At 42.1% G+C, this 21,135-nt stretch overlaps 1 protein-coding gene across 3 annotated transcripts in view; it reads left to right on the plus strand.

Moving 5' to 3' along the window:
- PDXK (pyridoxal kinase) overlaps positions 1-18,911 on the plus strand; it is a 56,897-nt gene extending 37,986 nt beyond the window's left edge. Inside the window, exons 10-13 of one of the 3 annotated variants that reach the window (XM_042809646.1) lie at positions 83-149; positions 5,510-5,627; positions 10,499-10,657; positions 17,802-18,911. In XM_042809646.1, coding sequence (XP_042665580.1) covers positions 83-149; positions 5,510-5,627; positions 10,499-10,646 — 333 coding nt within the window. In that variant the 3' untranslated portion in view covers positions 10,647-10,657; positions 17,802-18,911. Of the gene's footprint in view, positions 1-82; positions 150-906; positions 5,397-5,509; positions 5,628-5,716; positions 7,179-10,498; positions 10,658-17,801 lie in introns of those variants that run through there. The other 2 variants (XM_042809645.1, XM_042809648.1) reach the window with 2 other exon arrangements.
- Positions 18,912-21,135: the final 2,224 nt, after the last annotated feature.

Consider the following 21,135-nt stretch of genomic DNA (forward strand, 5'->3'; position numbering starts at 1 on the left):
TTGCCTGAGTAGTAGCATTAATAATACTAAACTGAGCAACTGAAGTTTTACTACAACCTAAACATGTCATGGTAATGTGCAGGTGGCATGTGAAAAGACTGTGTCAGCCATGCAACACGTTCTGCAGAGGACCATTAAGAGTGCAAAAGGTAATTCATTCAAACCTTGTTCTTCCCTCTCTTTGCCTGGGTTTGCATTGAAAGAAACATTTAGGTAGCTTTCTGGGTTTCCTGACACAGAAAAGTAGCTTTCAGTGCAGAAGCTCCCAGAGAATTTAGAGAATGAGAGCTAGGTAGTCTTGTCAGTGTATGCTCTTTACTGTGTCCTCCAGCCCTATTTTTGATAACACCAGACTGAAGGTGTCACTGTTCAGCTTATATTGGGACTGCAGTATGCTGGCAGTGCTCGACTGCTTTGCAAAGCAGTGGTGAAAGAACTTGAGGAAATACTGAGTTTGATGTGCGGAGGAGATTCTGCTTTAAATATAGCTCACTCACTTTACCTTTTAGTGCATGTGCTTGGTACTGAGAAGGGCTTGTCAACCAGTAATAATCAGTCTGTTTGCCGTGTTGGCCATGTGAAGAATCATTTTTCAGCTGCTTTTACCATTGAGTTCCCATGTCTATCAACTTTTAAGGAGATCGAGGTGGGAACAGTGGGTTCCCAAAGCATGTCTTTGTGTCTTTCTAATTGACAGCAGAGCTGTGCTCTTTTCTGGAGAGAGGTGCAGAGCAGAGGTGCTGAGAAAATACAGTGCTGATCTGCATCTTCTACTTCAGAAACCTTTAGCAAGGGTAGTAAGGGAAGTGGGAGGAGAGAGGAAAAAATATAATGGGGTATCAGACATTGCAACTTGTTTACTTTTAAACTGCTGTTTTTATTGACCTTCTCATGTCATCTTTTTAGCACAAGCTGGAGAAGGAAACAAACCAAACTCAGCCAATCTGGAACTGAGAATGGTCCAAAGCAAAAAGGACATAGAGAACCCAGAAATCATAGTGAAAGCTACTGTGTTATAAAGGCTGTATGTCTCCAGCAACGCACAATGTATTGATGTCCTCATTTTTTTTTCCTGTAAATTGTAATATTTGCCTTAGATCTGTGACAGAAACCTGACTTTCATGAAATAGTGCCCAGCATAGGCAGATATCCACTCTCAAACATATGTGCTGGCCTTGCTCGGTTTTAAAAACAAAACAGAGTCAGTATGCATTAAAGCATATTACCAGGTATCAAAATGGCTGTCAAGTTCACTTTATGTGTGTAGTTTCCCAGGGCAAGAGAGTACAATGTTCCTGCCTTGCCAAAAACTTCAGATGTGAATTTGCTAATGGAATGCTTGACTGACTGGAGAATATATTTCAAGATGGCATCTAGTGCCAATGGAGCTTGCTACAAGCTCCCTTTTCCTGGAGAGATATGGTTACCTACTCTGGTATTCAGTATCTCAGCTGCTATGAAACTAAGCAGGGTTAAAACTACACACAAAGCTCTGGATGTGTGTAGAAGTACTTTGAAGATGTTTGGCATTTAAGTGCTCTGAAGTGACCTTGAGGTGTCTGTTATTAATGTTACTGATAACTGCTCCCGTTTCTTGTCTTAGGAACAGCTGCACATTTTCAGTTTCTGCAGGTACTGGCTGCTAATTTCTAATGTCCACAGCTGCCCTCATGTTTTTCTTCCAAAACTCTGCTCCTGAAATACTTTCATTAATAAGAGAATATATTCATTCAGTAGCTCTGACTACAAGTTTGTAGCTTTATCTCTGAGGCCAGGTTTGATGCTTTGTTTTTTTTTTTTTTTAACTAAGGACAAATGTTATTTAAGGACAAAAGAGAAAGCAGCTCCTACTCTGAAGGCTGACAGCAGTCGTTTTTTCTTCATGGATGTATTTACACTGTGTAGACCACTTCCACTTAGCAATAGTGAGCACTACTGGCAGTTTATCAATGAAGCAGTGGTAACAGCAATACATGTGGCTTAGGAAATTGCAAGTGTTTACCAAATTCAGGACAACATACAAAATTTGTTGATAATGTAATTCTCTGTAACTTCCTCTGGGATCACAGAAATACATTCTTATTTATCTCTTGAACATTTTTCATTTCAAAATTCAGCTTGATTAGCCTTCAAAATGGAATTTTTACTAATTTCAGTGTCTAGTATATCACAGCCACATATTACACCACTAAGGAGATAGGCTGACAAGTTCTGAACACTGATAATTCCTTTTGATTTCTGTATGGGACTGAAGTTCTCACTTCTCCCAAGAGGAGATCTGATGTGTTTTTTAGATCCAAATTCAGTTGATATTTTTTTCCCTACATGTCATAAGCAGATAAAAATTTCACTCCTGCTTGAAGCAGATTTCTTCATGAAGCAAATTTGCATTAGGGGAAAGGGCAGCTCTGGGCCTTTTTTGATGATGTGAAGTACACTGTTGGATGTCTGCCAGATACTTTTCCTGCCCATTCGTCATCACACCTGCTTAATTGTCACTTACATAATGTGGGAGTCCCCAGCAGAGCTGGTCTGGAGATTGCTTTTGCCACTGCAGACTTCATTTACCCCACCATTTTGTGGATATTCTGTCACTGTAAAAGTTGATTTTTTATTTTTTTTTTTCACTTAGTAGACGAGTAATTTATTCTTAAAGTTACTTTGAATTCAAGAGATTTTTATTTTTAGAGTAAGATTTTATAATTAATGTACTTCTGAAATCCCTCATTTTCAGTACCTCTAAAACAAATGAAATTTAAGAGATGAACACACTTTGCAGTATATGTAAGAGGCAAAATCCAGGTTTTTACTCTCCACAATTAATACTGCTATTGTCTCTCTATGTTTGACATTAAGCATTTAAAATGAAAAGAGATTAGAATTTTAAGAAGAAAAAAGAAAACACAGAAATGGACTATAAAATGTGACTCTGCTGCTATGGTTTATAGCAACCACTGCCATGAAATAACTTTCCATGAATAATAATATCAGTGATGTGAACGGTCACTAAAATTAGCAGGCAGTAACAGAGATGAATCCATGGCAGATGTCCAGCATGTTGATAGGCATGAACTGTCTTACCAGCATGTGTAAATCTGATGGGAAGGAGTGAAAAAGAGGGAGCCATGCACTACTCAGTGTCTGGTGGGAAGATGAGAGGAAGATGGGCGTAAATCAGAATACAGGAAATTCTGCTGAAACATTAAAAAAAAATAGAAAAGGAAAAGAAAAAACAAAGACTATGAATGTGAGTGAACACTGAAGCAAGTTTCCCAGAGAGGTTGTGGAGTCACCATCCTCGAGAGGTGTTCGAGTGTTGAGATTCTGAAGCTCTTCACATTAGGGGATCAGCAGTAGAGAAAAGCTCCAAATTGACTTTTTTTTTTTTTCTTTTTTTCTTTTGCTTTCTTTTTAAGCAGTGTTAGCTATGCACTGTCAAAATTTGCTGTCAAAGAAACCCTACCTGTTCTAAGACCGTACTACAGAAAGCCCTTTTAGAAAGGGTGAGACAGCACAATTGTTTTTGGCACTAAAGAAGTAGACTTCCAGAGGGGAATTGAGAGGAAGGCAGATCTTTATTTCATTGAAATAAGCTTGGAATTTAGGAAATATAAAGGTACCTTACAAAGAAGGTTTTATGTGTTAACCACAATCAACCTTGATCTTACCATAAAAGAGTAAGTAAGGTGTTTCCCAGAGCAGCTTATACCCATCACATGTGATCTCTAGCTACTGCTTCAAAGAAAGGAGAGTCACTCCAGTAATCCACACCTTTCTTGACATCTGTGGCATAGCCATGGGGATGGACACAATAAGGGTAGCTTCAGGGGAAAAAAGAGAATAAGAAGGTGATGTTACTAATGAGCTCAATTTGCAGCAGTTCATATTTTGTATTAGGTGGGCTCTGTAACAGTTGGCTGCTTGCTGCTTCTGCTTGGGTCCTTGGGAGCTGCTCATGAAGTACCTCTTTTGAACTCCCACTGCCCTGATCTAAATTAGTTTGTGTTTATGTGTTCTGGGAATAATTGTGCTTAACATCTCTTGCCTGGAACAAACATCAGCAATCATCTGTAAATATATCCTGTAGCTGACATTTTGAAGTCACAGCGGGCAAACAGGTATTTTTGAATGTCAAGGTATACATATGTAATACTTAGATGTGTTTTTATTGATTCAGGGGTGTACTTTTTCATGATGTCTGCAGAACAAAATTCAGAGCCTCCGTGCATTCCTGCCTCTCCTCCCAGGGATAATATCTGTTTAAAAAAAAAAAAAAAAGACAAAAAAAACCCCCCACATTCTTACTGTCTGGTGCTTCTTGAAAGTACCTCAGCATTAGACAGCTGCCCACTGCTTATGGACTTGGAAAAAACTCATCAGAGTTGTCTGATGCACTTGCAGTTGCCTAGGTAAAAGAAAATGGTTAACTTAAAGCAGGTTAGATCCCCAGTGATTACAAAAGAAAAAGCATCTTAGCACAGAAGGTGGATCTATAACTAATGAGAAGTCTTTCATGACTGCCCTAACAGCACGAAAGGTGGCTGTAGCCCGCTAGTCCATGGCCTCTGCTCAGCACTGAGGCTGGTTGAGGAGTGCCAGCTTCACTGCCATGCATACTCCCCAGTGTATGTGTGGAGGGCACGTGTACATGTGAAGTTAGTGCGAGGTACACATCTAATACTGAAGGGCACGTCCTCATGGGAACGGTGAGCCGTTTGTGTTTGAGTTCAGGTGACTTCTCTGCCATTCTTCACTCACTTGGAAATTATTTGTGTCGGATCCTTTTTTCTGGCGTGATTTGTTCAGTGTATGTGCTCAGCCATTTTGATTACTGCACTCATTTATGAAGCCATTGTACGGGAAAGACCAAAATTTGTTTACAAATATTCTACTCATCTCTGGGCCTGGATATAAGTTACTGCATACCTAAAATTCCCTTTTACCTCTTAGAGAGACACATGCATAAAGACATTGTGCTAGAATCGATACTGTTCACACTCGATATAAACATTTAAAGAGTCTATGGTATGAAATTGTTAACTTTTAATGTTTGTTTGCTAATTTATATGGGAAAATCTCTGATCAATGTGCTGTACAAAATAATTGGAGGACCAAGGTTTCCAGCTACTCATACTGCCTTTTTGAGTATCTTACTGTATCTTGATTGGATGGTATTCTTTTGTTGTCTGAGATTGTTCTGGTGATTGTATTGATATATTTAATTTTAAACTATGTGGCAAGGAAGATTGTAATAAAAGCATCTACATTTAATATACTGTACACACAGATTGTTAGATCCTATTTTTAATATGTTAATCATTTCGGAATTAAACAAATCAAGAAGAGTTTGATAGTCTTGCTGAGTAAGTGGATGTAATTAAAGGTTTAATTAGATATATCCTGGTATAAAGAATGGATAGTTAATGAAAGAAGGCACCTTTGTGCTCCACAGTCATCTCGTTGCAAAGAAATAGGTCTCTAGAGGAGAATGACATCCTTGTCTTCTTAGATTTTCTCCTGAGAAGTTTCATGGGAAGACAACTGCTGATACCTGCACCACTGCTCTTGTATGCCTTGTACTTGTATATGCAGGACCTCCCCATGATGCGCTCCTTATTGCTGCAAAGGTGAGAAAAGAGGCTTGAAGTAAGCATCACAGTTCATTTTCAGGTCTGTTTCTTATGCAGCACTTAAAGTAATTTTTATCTTACTGCAGAGCATACGAGACTGTGCAGTTGGAAACAACTGTTTCTGCACATCAGAACAAGTGCTTCTGTCAGCACTGTACATTTGTGTATGCTGTGCCAGTTTGCAGGAGGAGGAGAGCAGGTATCCACGTTATGGAGAGCACTGCTTATTGGAGAAGCTTCTTATGCTGACTGGGAAAGTTAGGCTTATATCACAGACAGCCACTTCTCCTGACTGACTCTGCCCACTAGAAGTTGAGACATGAATGTTACAGATTTTAGTGACTGAATCCAAAGTATTTCTCCATAAACTGAAGAAAAACAACCCATTATTTTTTATATCACAATTCATCCTTGATTAGACATTCAGCTATTAGAGTCCCAAGAGAAATTACTTGGAGAATAGCTGTCCTTTTTGAAAGATGTGCTTCTGATGATTGAAAGCCTGCTGCTGAGCAGTTTTGTAGCCTGCTGACATTCTAAACATATCAATTAAACACATGTAAACCGTGGAAAGTAAGCTTTGACATGTTCAATCACAAGCCTGAAAGCAGCTCTACTCTTCCAAGGAAGTGAGTAGAATAGAATTTATGTCTGTATGCAGGAGCAGACTGAAGTTAAATCTACAAGGTTCAATCAGGAACTTGGAGTGATCCCTAAACTGCCAGGAAGGGTGCTGAGTGCAGGATGCTAGGTAGCTGTACATGTCTTTTTAGGAGAGCCCAAGCTAGTTTTCTCACTTTCCAGGAAGGAAAAGGATGTGGATTAGTTTTCAGCAGCCTAGGAATGCTCCTATCAGCTTCACCAGTACCAGGTGACAATCCCAACACCACCAGCCGACCGTGTGGTGCTTGCTGCTCCAGCAACAGCAGATCTCGAGGCAAATGGGATGCTCCCAAGTATGTTCCTAAATTAGCATTCCCGAATTAGTGCCTCAACAATGCAAAATAAAAGTAATAAATACACCTTTTGCAGAGTAGTGAATAAAGCAGCACATAATTAAGACAGAGAATACCAGCAATATGAGAAGGCTGAGCCATATGTTACCACTGAAATCATGTGTATTCATTACCTATTGCCCTTGTGGTTGCATTGCTATTTAGAAAAGTCAGTGTGTAGAAGAGTGTAGTACATGTATTCTGTGTGTATGTGTGCGTGTGTGTATGTTGAGGCTTTATTTGCAATGTGGTGGGGGTGGGAAACAAAATTTGGGGGCTGGCAGTGCAGGCCTTCAGGGTGTACGTAGAAAGTCTTAAAGAATTATATTTTTATAGATAGTGACAAAGCTTTGGGTCCCAGCCACACCTGGACTTTTCTTCTTGGAGAGTAAGATGATATGGAAATAGAGTCAGGTGGCTGTAATAAAGTAGGGACAGTACAACCCCACCAGCCCTGGACAAACTAAAGTAACTTAAATAAAAGATGCCTTTTTAAGTAATATTTTTTTAGTGCTGAATTGTTAAACAAATAAATATTTATGAGCGAACTTTCTATGTACTTCAAGTTTGTGTGGTGCTTCGTACTGACTAGGTGGACCTGTTCTATGTTTACACATCTCAATGATTGTCTTTGAGACCTATGTAGTAACTCCATGAATTTTATGCCAGAAAAGCAACAACGTTCTGTGTAACAGCAAATGATTTAATTTCGTATGAAATTGTAGGCTTTTTGTAGTGTTTGTGTGTTTTCTGGTTGTTGGTTATGAGTTATATTCTTTCTGCAGTAAGGCTTGTATGCTTGATTGTAGAGAGAGGCAATAAGATGGTAGACACCATTGTGTAAAAAGAAAACCCTAAATATTGCTACCTTATCCATGACAAAATCAGGTAAGTGGTGACCTAGAATTTAGATTTTGCAATGAAATAAAATACCAAATGCATCTGGGGCAGAATAAAGATAGGTGAAGGATTGATTTATTTAATGTAATAGGACTGGGGGATCTCATTGGTCCTTAATAGCACCACGTAAGCAAACAAGCCTAGAGACTGGATCGGCACTTGCTGGCCAAGCTAACTTCATTGTTTGCAGTGAACGAGTGCAACAGAGAGATGAGTGGGCTAAGTGGGAGAAAATGTTGGGTTTTTTTTTTCCCTTCAGTCTGTCAGTTATGGCACTGTAAAGAATTTAAGGAGAGTGATCTGAATTTAAATTCAATACATGCATTGGCTTTCAGAAGAGTTGAGTTACCGACAAAATCCCTTTCAGGCACAATGCAAGCTGTTGGCATGTTTGAAAACAAGAAAGTGATTTTTTTTTTTAAATCTCACTATAGTCTTTTATTTTTCCTTCTGGCTGGGAGATGGGCTCAAGCCCTTCAATCCTGATTTCTTTTCTCTTTATTTTCTCTTGTTGTTTGGTCATTTGGGGACTTTATAGGAAGTCGGAAAGGGTCTGTGGCATAAATCATTTTTCAGGGCAAGGCCCTCTGCTGCATGCTGTGCTCCTACTGCAATAAGGGTGATCTGGAGAGACTGAGCATTATTCATTATGTCTCTTTTTGAGAAACAAGACAGTATCCTTGCCACATTCATCAATAAATCGATCCTGCAAAAAAGTAGGGGAGAATTTGTCGTTTTTTTCTGTCACGATTTTCCAAGTTCTGGGTGTGTTAGAAGTATTGCTGCTTCTTTGCTGAATTAGCAAAAAATATATCACTTAGGTGAATAATGTATTGCTGGGGGAGAGACTCCGGAAGGGAGTAGCCACGTTTCACATGGCTGGCTGTGCTGTGATTTCCTCCCCTGGGGAGACACAGAGAAGTGGCCCTGAGTTGAGTGAGTGATAAGGGCACAGTCAGATTGTCCCTTCCTAACTGCAGTACCAAAATTTTGATATAGCACAACTCCATTCACTTTGAAGTTAAAGCACACGATAAGCAGCGTGCTGCTGTCCTGGCTCTGGTGTATGGCAGCAGGATGCTCATTCTCTCCCTTCTAAGAACCTTGTTTCGCCATGAGGTTTCCCTAGTCTTCCTCTGCAGTTCATGGAGAGAAAGAGACACTACGAGTGAGTTGTTTGGATGATTTAGGAAAGTTTCTTGTGCTCTGGAAAAGAAAAGTACAGAATTATCAGCTGTTGTGGTAGGTTTCTCTTACCCAGCTCAACTACACCATAAAAACACATCCTAATCTTCCTTGTCCATCACTTGTGCTATCCCTGGTCCTTGCCTGACCCCGCAGCGAGTGCGGTGGGGGAAACTAAACCGGTGGGGAACTCATCTGTCCAAAAACCCTAAAGTTTTCAGCTCCTTTAGTTCCCTGAACGTTCTCATCTAGAGAACAGTGTGCTAACACAAGGAAGGGGTTGGGAAGATGTGGCTAGGCAAGAGACTGGGAGATTGGGATTGCTACTTTTCCTGGCAGTGAGAGGCTGGACAAGCAGAGTCTAATTGCAGAGCTGCACTGTCAGTGTTAATGCAAATAATCCTGCTCAGCTAAGTACTTGAAAGAGCAGCTATGTATGTAGGAATCCAAGTTTGGTGTTCTATCTAGCTGCAAATCCAGCAAAAACGTTACAGTACTAACAAGAGTTACTGTGACTGTTCACATAGTCTGTATTATGCTTTTGCCTAGCAAAGTAGAAAATAGCATATAATAAGGCAGTTATCCACCTAGGAAACATAGCAGTAACATCCAGGTGGAGGAAATTTAAAGTCTGCTTTCACAGCCACTTGCGTGATGTTAGGTTTGGTCACGTCTGGCTCTTTTCCTTCCGTTCCCCTCTAAGTAAGTAGTCAAATCAATTAGTAAGACAATTTACCTGGGAATATGTGGCATTGCTATTTATTTTTGCTTGCATATTTTTATATCTTAAGATGCCAAAGGTCTCTGGTTCAAAAGGAGTTTTCGGAAGGTGCCTTGCCAAGTGATGCAGTACAGCCCATGCAGGTGACTGGGAGCACAGCATGGTGCTTGCCATGTAGTAAATGGCCCTGGGATACCACTTGCAAGCAGGTGCTTCTGCGAAGCAGATGTATTCGTGTGCTGACAGCCACTGTGAATACATGCCTTGGTAGGGAAGGAAGCCATAGGATTTGTTGCTGGCGATGTAGCGACATAGGGAAGTCCTGGAAAATTCAGTCTCATATGTTGATACTATAAATCATTGTCAGTGATTGGGATTATTAATGTCACATAGCCCTTTCAGTCCTTGTTTTCTTACCAGAGGATTGGGTGTGACATTGTGTATGCCACTTCAACTTTTATCTGGCTGAATGGGACATATGAATCAAGATTGTTAAAAGTGGGGGAAAAGGATAGCTGTGAATTTCTCTGAGATCTACATGAGTAGAGAACTGTTGTGTCTAATTCAGAAATAATGAAATGTTGGCCAAGTAAGTGTCATGTCTTCAAGAAGGACTAGCATCTGGAAGAGGGCAATATTTAGGGTTTTTGCCCAAGGCACATTTAATCCTGCGCTACTGTTTAGTGAAAAATGCCCAGTGCAGACACCACCAGAGCCTCATCTCGTAGAGTAATGCTGTAATAAAGAATGTGGTTTTCTTGTGGAAGTCTTAACCTCTTCTTTTGAAAATAACTGAATATTTTCATGGTGTACAAGTGAAATGTAATTTTTTTTTTCAATAAAATAGATTTCCTTTCCTAAATGTTTTCTTTTTTTTTCCTTGGTGATGTTTCTCTTTCTCCATTTAACTGGGAGCACCCAGCTTTACTGGAGTTCAGGATCGTGGGACCCATGTGCTGGCATTTCCCCCCACCTCTCACAGATACCCCCCTTGTGTTACCCAAAGCTGAGCTCAGTACCTGTTCAGCTGTGCATTACTGCTGACCGGTTCTCCTTTTGCCTTGCAGGAGCTGTTGTCACCTCTGCCTGACAGTAGAGTGGCAATTCTCTTTCTCCCAGCCTGCACTCCAGCGTGGGTGTGACTTATGGCAGTGGCTTCTCAGCATGTCTTCAGAAGAGATGTGTTGGATCAGCATGGCTGCATCCTTTGGCTGACAACATCTGAGGTCTGGGAGCTTGGAGGGGAGGAAAGAACAGCCCAATTCCCATTGCCACCTCTTGACTCCAGAAACAGGCAGGGAACCAGGGAAAGGAATGGGAAAGATGCTCAGAATTACAGAATCATTAGGGTTGGAAAAGATCTCTAAGATCATTTTGTCCAACTGTCAGCTCAACCCCACCATGCTCATTGCCCATGTCTCTCCCTCAATGCCACATCCACATGGTTCTTGAACACCTCCAGGGATGGTGATTCCAACACCTTCATGGGCAGCCTGTGCCACTGCTTCACTGCTCTTTCTGAGAAGAAATTCCTCCTAATATTCAGCCTAAATGCCTCCTGATACAATTTAAGACGATCTTAAGCTAGTATCCTTTTTAGATCCCTATTATCCTCACTGCACCATCTGGGGCTCTTTCCTTTCATGGGCAGCAACCTTTTTGTATTCATCATGTCCCTTGTAATCTGCCTAATAGAAGCATAAGTTAGGGACTTCATAGGAGTGGTGCCTTCTCCCGTGGCAATCCAGCAGAGTTGCCACAGGTCTCACTTCTGCAGTAGATGAGGGGTGTTGGGCCGTGTCCATGGCTGTCCCTCTCCTGTGAAATCCCACCATCCTCTCGTGCCAGTGGTGGGATCTGTGGGGACGTTCCTGCCTCTGGGTGACTTGTGTACCTTATGTGAGATACTCAGCTATCACAGGTGTCCTCAAAAAGAGCATTTCCCTCGTGTGTGCATGCTCAGGAGGTCACTAGTGCAGTGAAATGCTTTCCCAGGCCATCCTGGAGAGGTGAAAAGTGAAAAAGTTTGTTGAAATTGATCTGAAATATGAGTAAGGGACTGTGAGTGGACTCAAAAGAGCCAGAAAGCTGAGCCTGCCAAGATGAAGGCAACCAAATCTGATAGAATCATAGAATCGTTTGAGTTGGAGAGGTCATTTAAAGGACATCTGGTCCAACTCCTCTGCCGTGAACAAGGACATCTACAGCTACATCAGGTTGCTCAGAGCCCTGTCCAACCTGAGCTTGAATGTCTCCAGGAACCAGGCATCCACAACCTCTATGGGCAACCAGTGCTTCACCACCCTTATTATAAAAAACTTCTTCCTTATATCCAGTCTAAATCTCCCCTCCATTAGTTTGAAGCCATTTCCCCTTGTGCAGTGCCTTTGGGAGCACCATAACTGCAGGGAAGTCGGGCAGGATGACAAAAGCTCCTTCACCAGCACCGGGTGTCTGGCCTGTCATGATGGGTCGTGAGGGCAGTGTGTGGTGGGCCTGAGTGTGGTGAGGCAAAACTGACCCCACAGCTGGCTTGTGAACTTCATGCTGATTCAGCAGGCAGGCCGAATGTAGCAACAACTAAAGCTGGCAAAGTTAAGAGTTGTGATTAATGTTTAAACCACGTTTGGCTAAATTGCTGCTGCAGAAGAACTGTTGCCCTCGTCGTAAGAGCAAACACAGCACAATAATCCACAGCCCCCTTTTGGAGGTCATCAACATTGTTCTCTGGGGTTGAGTAATTCTGGAGATTGTGGCTGATTGGGAGTAGAAAACAGCTTATGAGGAGCAGCTGGGGAAACTGGGGTGGTGTAATCTGGAGAAGATAAGGTTTCTCATCACTTCTACAACCACCTGAAAGGAGGCTGCAGTCAGGAGTCAGCCTCTTTACTCAGGTAGCTGTGATAAGTGGTAATGGCCTGAAGTTGTACCGAGGGTGATTTACACTGGATATCAGGAAGAAATTATGTACAGAGTGGATGGTCAAGTCTTGGAGTGGTCTGTTGAGGGAAGTGAAAGAGACTCCATCCCTGGAGGTTTGGCTGTGGATTCAACTCTCAGCAGAAAGGCTCTCTGCAGGAGTCCTGGCATTGCATGGCAGCATCAACAGTGAGACCCTCGCCTACTCTGCTTTGCATAGGCAAGTCAATGAGGGTACTGGGAATGGAAAAGAAAGTGGAAAATAAAAATCCCTGCAGTGATAAGCAGAGAAAAACACAGCTGAAAGAAAAACAAATTAGAAGTCTTAATTAAAAAAAAAACCAACAACCAAGTGTTGTTCTCACGTGTTCAAAAGGAAAGAACCATTATTGTGGTGCATCCAGCGGAATGGTTTGGAGAATACTGTAGGTGAGCTGGTTTGCATTTCTCCTGGCCTGTCATGGCATTGCTGCTCTTGCACAAGGGCTGGAAACATCTTGGTCTGAGTAGACCAGATGGTGTGGTCAGACTCAGCACTTGGTGGCAGTGCTGCTGTTCTGAATGAACATACCTCCCGAAGTCTCATGAAAACAGTGTGCATGAACTGAAACTGATGAGATGTTCCCTGGGAAGTTAATGGTTCTTCTCTGCTGGGAAGTTAAGCACTCGTGAGCTTCTATGATATGAGCTATCTGCAAGGCATCCGAGATGCGGTGGGAGGATTTTTGGCATCTTCATGCTCCTTCACAAACTGAGGCAGGTAACTTGGTGCAGGGAAGGCAGCGTTTTTGTGATTTTTCATGGTCACTGCCATCTCTGTATCCCATACTTCTGCCCCCTTAGACAGGGAATAGCATTTCTGTATTGTAAAGAGCTATGTAAGCTCTGCTAAACACTCAAATGCCACAGAAGGATTTGCAATCATGTGGCAGCCAACAGGACTGGACTGTCTGGGTATGGGTGCTGTCTCTCACATTATTTATTTTGGAGCCCGTGGGTGAGTAGTTGCCTGCCTGCTGCAGATCTTAGTTATCTATAAAATGGATAAATATCTAGAAATATCTACAAAATTTATGTGTAAAGCATGTGTTTAGTTGCCTGAAACTTCACCCTGTAGGGGAAACCCTGATGTTCATGTGGGATCCACCATGACAGTTCAGGAGCACAAACCTGAAGGTGCTGCGTTGTTCAGGCATTTGGATTGTGGTTCCATTTCATGAATCCTGAGGTGCTGGCTTTGGAGTAACCACATGACCCCACATGCTCTACCTAATGCAAAAGGTACAGCGTCACTGGTAAGAGAGACTGAGCTGGGCTTTTAAAGTGTCCTTTGACCCTTTTTGCCTCTCAAAGTGATGTTTTAATGAGGTGCCATGCTGCGTGGGCTTGCAGAGGGCCAAGGCAAGGCTGAGAGAGAAGAGCTGTAAGTTGGTTTCGGGTTGGATATTAGGAAAAAATTCCTCTCAGAATGACTAGTGAGGCAGTGACACAGGCTGCCCAGGGAGGTGGTGGAGTCACTGTCCCTGGAGGTGTTCAAGAGCCGTGTGGATGTGGCACTGAGGGACATGGTTTAGAGTGCTCACAGCAATGGGCTGACGGTTGAACTAGATGATGTTAGAGGTATTTTCCAGCATTAATGATTCTATAATTCTATGATTGTAAATTAAAGTGACACAAAATTCAAGGCATTAAGTCTTGACCTCAGTGATTATAAATTGTTTTTGGTCTTAATTTGCTGTTAAATGACTGAGGTTTTTGGGTTTTTTTCCTTTTTCTTGAAGGCTTTTGCTGCACCTCTGGATGGTGGGATCAGCCTGGAGAAATCCTTTAATAGGCGATGGGAGGGGGGGCGAGGGAGGAAGACAAAGCCAACAGGAGCTATCACAGCATATATTGCCTTGCCAGTGCCTTTTCATGCATTTGCAAGGCACCTCCAGTTCTGCCTCTGCAAAGTGCTGCAGCTGCAGCCAGCAAGCTCTGCTCAGTTGCTTCCCACATGATGCCAATGGGCAGAAATCTCTTTTATCCTGTAGGCTGGCAGGTCCGCAAAGCTCTCTACCATGCTGGACTGGCGTGCTGTCTCAGTTTATGGAAACTTTTGAAGATGTGCAACTGCAGTTGAGGTGCAGGCCTGAGCTTAGGCCTGTAGCTCTCACCTCACTGACCTCTCATAGTGTGTAGTGAGGTGGCGCCTGACCCAAGTATGGGACAGGAGCAGGCTAAACAGTAACTTGGGAAATGGAAATAGGGGACTGCATTTGAATGGAACTGCAGGGTAGAACTGTTCGAGGCCTCACCTCAAGTGCTGTGTTAGTTTTGGGCCTCTCACTACAAGGAAGACATCAAGGCCCTGATGCACGTCCAGAGAGCATTTGAACAGTGCTATCCTATCCACAGTCCTGTCTGGGTCAGGCTTTCTGCTTACCTGCTGACACCCCCTCCAGGTAAATTGTCTTTTGGTTTGCACATACTGGTGGATGCCTGTATGGCTCCGTGCTGCTCAGTACCAGTCAAAAGCTTAGCATCACTAAAGTAGAATGGAGAAATTAGTCCTGTATTCTTTTCCTGTGGCTTAGAGTCAAATCCCTCCCCTCCTCCCCCCCCTCCGGACAACCAGCTGGTGCTGGCCGTGCAGCCCCAACATGCAGTTACAGCATGCTAGGTGATGGTTGCAATAGCCTTGTTGTGCAGTAGGGAAGAGGGTACTTAGAGCAATGACTTTAGAAAGCAGTAGGAGGTAGGAGACACCATGCCAGGTTCCATTGTTTGCTTCAGTGGCCGCTGTTATCTACTGTTTTTGGTTTTTTTTTCCCCAGATAGGACTTTGAGTTAAAAAAAAAAACAAAACAACAGAGAAAAGCATTGGGAATTTCTAATTTATTAACAGCTTATTAAAGTAGTAAATCAGTAATTGATGCTCTTAAATGTTAATCTTGTGTTTTCTGTTTAATGACTGTTAGCTGGGTTTTGTGAAGGCCTCATTAACCAAACATCTGGTACATAGATGCAGGTCTTAAAGGCTTCCTGCAATATCAAGTCGTGGCAGGGAATGCATTAACATGTCTAGATGATTAGTGCAAGGCAAGTAAATTCCTGCCGTTCTGCAGAACTGGAAGGACTGATTGGTTACCTGAGTAAAGGACTGCAGGATAGAGGTGTCTCCTTTGAGGCACACATTACTGTTTTCTCATTCTTCAGTACAATGCTCTGCTGACTATTCATGCAGGCTAGTAGACTCCTCCGTTGTAACCCAGGGGTTATCTCAGCACATACAATTACCTGTTTCCTTCAGATGTGTCAAAGTCTGTGCTTTTAATTACACTTCCCTCAGATCTCAGACATACATGGTGCTCAAGGAGCTTTTCTGGAGTCCATACCAACTCATCCCACGCCACCCACATGACAAAGGTGGGACTGTGTTGGCCAAACAGAGGAATGTAAAGTCAGTCTTAGTCTCTGCTCTTTGGATGTCTCTTCCTTACACTCCTATGGAGCTCATCAGCTGTCTCTGTTGCCTAGCTCTCTTTTGTCAATGGAAGGGGCCGGTGGGCGATCCAAGTCTCTGGTTGGCACCTGGCACCCAAAATGGCACTCACATGCCCTCAACCATCATGTCTGTGAGACCCTGAGCAGAGGCAGGCCGTGGGCTGTTTGTGTGCCTTCTGCATGCTCACATTCACAGTGCTCTCTGCCACCTCTTCCTTGGAAGTTGAACAGCTAATTACCTCCTGCCATTCCTTATCTAATCAGTCCTGACATCCCTCTCGCCCTTTTCTTCAATGTATAATTTTGGGGGGATAGTGACAGATCACTTTCACATCCCAAGGACTATGGACCCAAAATTAATTAAAAGTACTTTCAACTCTAGCCCCATTATAGCAGTTCTCAGGCTGGTTTTAACGATCTACACATACTAATGATCATTTCACTGATGATCTCATTTACTACTTCTGAAGGAAGGATCTTCCTTCACAACACCACAATGGACAGATGAGAACAGCTTTTAATCAGGATGGTTCATTAGCAACAGCAATCAGTTGGGCAAGTAGCATGGCCACTGCTCTCCTTGATGCTTGTGCTCATTAGCAGGGATGTACAGAGCAGAGCAGAGGCCTTTTTTTCTTCCAAGTATTGTTACAGATTGAATTCAGCCAGAAAGGTGCTCAACACTACTCTTCAGAGTTCACCATACAAAATTGCTTTGGGGTCAGCATTGTGAGCACACTAAAGATGAATACTTGGGAATCATAGAATCGCAGGGATAGGAAGGAACCTTAAGAGATATAAAGTCCAAGTCCTGCTAAAGCAGGTATCCTGCAATAGATCACACAGGTAGGCATCCAGACGGGTCCTGAATATCTCCAAAGAGGGAGACTCCACAACCTCCCTGGGCAGATTGTTCCAGTGCTCCATCATTCCTACTGTAAAGAAGTTGTTCTGCATGTTAGTATAGAACCCCTGATGTTCAAATTTTAGGCCGTTACTCCTTGTCCTATCACTACACACCACCAAATGTAATCTGATGCTTTGGATAGATTTTTTTTTAACTGAATATTATTTGGGGAATGGGATGTATAGGTATGCTCTCATGAGTATGTTAAAGAGTTTGATGGAGACTGATGGAACTTTTGTGAACCTAATAACAGATCTGCTGGGAGGTGGCAGGATACAAGCTGGAAGTATTTAACCTGGCTGGTAGGGAAATTCAATTTCTCCAGGAGGGCAGGGCTTTGTTTGGTTTTGTTGACAAATAATAACCTGATGACAAGTTCATCTGATGTTGTTCCTTTTTTCTTCTCATAATGAGGATAGCCTGAGCACATCAGTCAAAAAGCATAACAAATAAGACTGGGAAACCAGATCAATCCAAAAGCCTAACAGAGCTCTGCTTTATTCAGTAATGAAAAACCAAATCTTGCTTCTAATGTTCGTTAAAGAAACAATATAGAGACCGGAGTTCTTGAGATGAGAATATGGGCTGCCATTAATTGATTGTAGGTTTGTAGAATCATTAAGGCTGGAAAAGGCCTACTACTAAGATCATTAAGTCCAACTGTCAGCCCAGTCCCATGCTCACTGCCCATGTCCCTCAGTGCCACATCCACACAGTTCTTGAACACCTCCAGGAGCAGTGACTCCACGTCTTCCCTGGGCATTCTGTTCTGGTAATGGCTGGCATTTAAAAAAAAAAAAAAAAAAAAAAAACCTTTTATTTTTTCAACCAAAACTTGCCCCTGCAGGTGATATTTCAACCTGCTCTGAACTTTCATGGTGAGAGCAAAAACTGAGTGTGCCTGGAGGAGGAAAATGGGAATCCAGATGTCACTAGAAATTTTCTCACGTTATAAGGAATTAACTGGACCTAAATACCCAATGGAGCTGCCATACAGTCTTTTTAAACTGAAACTTGGCTGAGACTTTTTTTTTTTTTTTTTTTTTTTTTTACCCTAGGCATTATGAAATGAGAAGATTAAAGTAAAAGCTTCTGTTGCTGAGCTGTATATAAGATGAAAAGCATTTTCCTAACAAGTCTCCAGTCACATCAGCTACTTTGGAAGATTCATGTAGGCCTTTGGTTTTCCTGGTGGCAACCTTTAATTGCCTTCTTCTGGCTCCACAGGAGCAGTGGATGTGGTGAATGAGGGAGCTCAGCCTGCTCCTTCCTGCACTGTGTGGTGACCGGCCAGTGCAGCCTGTCTCTCTGGTTAATCCAGAAACAGTGCTCATTTTATATCCTTTCCACCCATGGTCTAGCAAGAGGCCTGCCAACCCCAAGCATTTTGTCCAGCTGCCAGAAACCGCACGGCACTGCCAAGCTGCTCACAATGATCTCCACAGACCCTGCTCTCCAGTGATATTTTGTTCAGTGCTATGAAAATCTGAAAGCCTTTGCAGCAGGGCAGTCTGGTGGTTAGCTTAGAAACTGCTTTTTCTGTGACCTCCAGTGCTATTTTAGTAACGTGTTTTCTACTCAATGTGCTCAAAAGTTTGTTCTCTCTGAATGCCCAGGCTGCACATTGATGCTGAGAGCAAACTGTAAGAAGGCAGAATGCTGCAGAAGACTGCTGACTTACAGGCATGCCCAACCAGTTGCCCATGGGCTGTACTTGAGAGCGGGTTTCAAGATGGCCGAAAAAGATAATCAATTTTTTTTTTTGTATATTTGTGATTCTGTTTTCAGATGTGGATTTTCAAATGGAATGTATCAAGTTGCTATGAGACATTCAACTGTGTTGAAATATGTGATCATATCTCTTTACCAGACTTCCATAATCCCTCTCCTACCAAAGAGGAATACCCCTCACTTCACAGTCACACCTAATTCACATCACCTCTTTTTGGCAGTATGTACATTTGCAAACAACCATTTTCAAGGATGAAGCACATTAACTATATTATATACTTTATGGAAACTGCTCCAAAAGCAATGCCTCCAGTGTTCTGATGTTTACAATGACAGAGGCAGACGTTGATGATATGGCAGAAGAGGTTGAACCTTCTCAACAGTATCTCATTATGTTTTGTTGCTGTGTGGCAGATGGCAGCAGAGGGGCAGTCTGACGCAATGGCAACCAACATGGAAGTGCATATGAAGGTGTGTCACTGAATTCCTCCGTGCAGAAAAAATGGCACCCACTGACATATGTTGACACTTTTGGAACGTTGATGGATATCAAACAGTGGATGTGAGCACAGTGAGGCAACCAGTGATACATTGCGGCAGTGGTGACGGTGGGTAGATGTAGATGTTTACAAGCACAGCATGCAGCTCTTGTTCACTGCTGGCAAAAATGCAGAGCTAACAGTAGTGACTATGATGAAAAATTGTTTTGTAGCTGAGAATTTGCTCTATCAAATAACGTTATTTTTCTCCTTGTATGTATGTATGTCTGTATGTAGTTTCCATAGAGATAAATAGGCGGCATTGCTTTTGGAGCAGTCCACATATATATGGCCCAAGACAATTCCTCTTCACTCAGTGCAGTCCAGACAAACCAAAAGGTTTGTCACCCATGGCTCTCGCTGTGAACTGAGATGCTTCATCCCCTCCCAGATATACTCCTGCCCTTCTCTTCCCCAGCAGGCACTCCAGTTACCAAAGCTGTGATGCTGAATGCCATGCGTAGACCTGCAGTGCATAACTTCTGAGGAATGGTATTTCCAAACACCTCCCTAGGAAGCCTATACCACAGATCACTAGGTTTCACTCTGATTATGGTTACTGATTTTGCTGATGCTCCATCCGTTGGTGTAAATTGGGCAATTCCCTTCCTTTGCTTTAAAGAGCATATGTTGAATAGCTGTAGAGCAATCTGCAGTTGCTGTTACCCCTGGTCTCCTGCAGGACCCCACTGAGAGTCCCTTATGTTGGGATCCAGGCAGTGAGGAGAGTAGGCCCCACCTGCACTGCCCTGAGCCTCACATGCAATCCAGAGCTCACGGGCTTTGCTTGTTGCTCTGCCACACAAGATAGATCTGATTCACTGTTATCCTTCTCAGGTTTTTATCTTCTAGCTCCATAAAAATGTCAGACACAAAACAGAGCAACTTTTCAAATTGCTTAGGGCTGAATGGATTTTATTTTCCATCTGTAAATGATGTATTTGTCCTATTATAATCTAGTTTGGGAATCTGCCATTGGATTCAGCAAGGATGGAATTCTGGTCTATATTTAAATATTACTAAAGTATTTTAACGTACAAAGTGATTTCTCTTTAGCAGGAGAGCTAACTAAATGAAATAAATCAATGCAATAAAACAATATCTACCATACAAAACAGAGTTCCCTACTAGCAGAAATGCTTTATGACATATACTGATTGTTAACTACACCCTTATTCCTTTAGGCTGGTTGAGATCTGCAAAAAATTGGATTATTTTCTATAAAGTTGTGTCAGTTTTAAAGTCACTTCTGTAACTTCTTGTATTTCCTAGAAGACTACAGTGATGCCTGTGTGCAGCTCTCAGGGTGTTTCCCGATTCTTGCTGTATTACTCTTAATAGCTGTATTCATTCAATGCTTTTATCTTCCATATGTGCACATTTCTATGAAATGAAACTTGTAAATCTAAACATATTACAGAAATCATTATTTCCATAAGGATTTTTTTTTCCCTGTGGAAAAAGCAAATGTTCTCAATACAAAACAGAGTCGGTCAGGATGCTTACTGGAAAATGCTGTCTAGATAACGTTAATATTGAACGAGTCACCTTTTATCAAGTCAGGCATAACCATTATTCAAGTATTGCTGAAATAATGCAAAGCATGTGACAGTTCTATGGAATCTGCAAAGTAATAATGAAAAATAAGTACTACCTTTTTCTGAACTGAAAGATGTGAACTGATCAAATTGAATGTGCAAATGTAGATCATTTTGGCAGCTGATCTTCCAGCTGTACCATAAGCTGATATCAAACACTGTATCCTGTTCTTATCAGTTCAAGTTCAGCCCTAGTAAGTGATAAACAATAAAAAAGGTAACAGTGCTTCTCTGATTAAAAGACATACATCAGCAGAGATAACTTATTTTTAAAGATGGAAAAAATGTGAAATCAAATTACCTTCCCAGAAACATCTCCAAATGTCTGATTTTTGTTTTCTAGAGAGAAATTCTCCAGGCCTTAATCACAAACCTCTGCACAAGCGCCAATAACCACAGCTTCACACAGAGGAACAGTTGTGGTGGTGCTCCCATGTAACTGAGGGGTTTCTGTGGAAGATGGTTGAAACAACAGCCAGGACTGAATGATCAGGCACAGGGTTGCTCTTATCATTAACTGTGAC

Source organism: Centrocercus urophasianus, unplaced genomic scaffold, assembly GCF_019232065.1.
Source record: "Centrocercus urophasianus isolate 14NV4802_14NV808 unplaced genomic scaffold, USGS_Curo_1.0 seq_12, whole genome shotgun sequence".
NCBI lineage: Eukaryota > Metazoa > Chordata > Aves > Galliformes > Phasianidae > Centrocercus > Centrocercus urophasianus.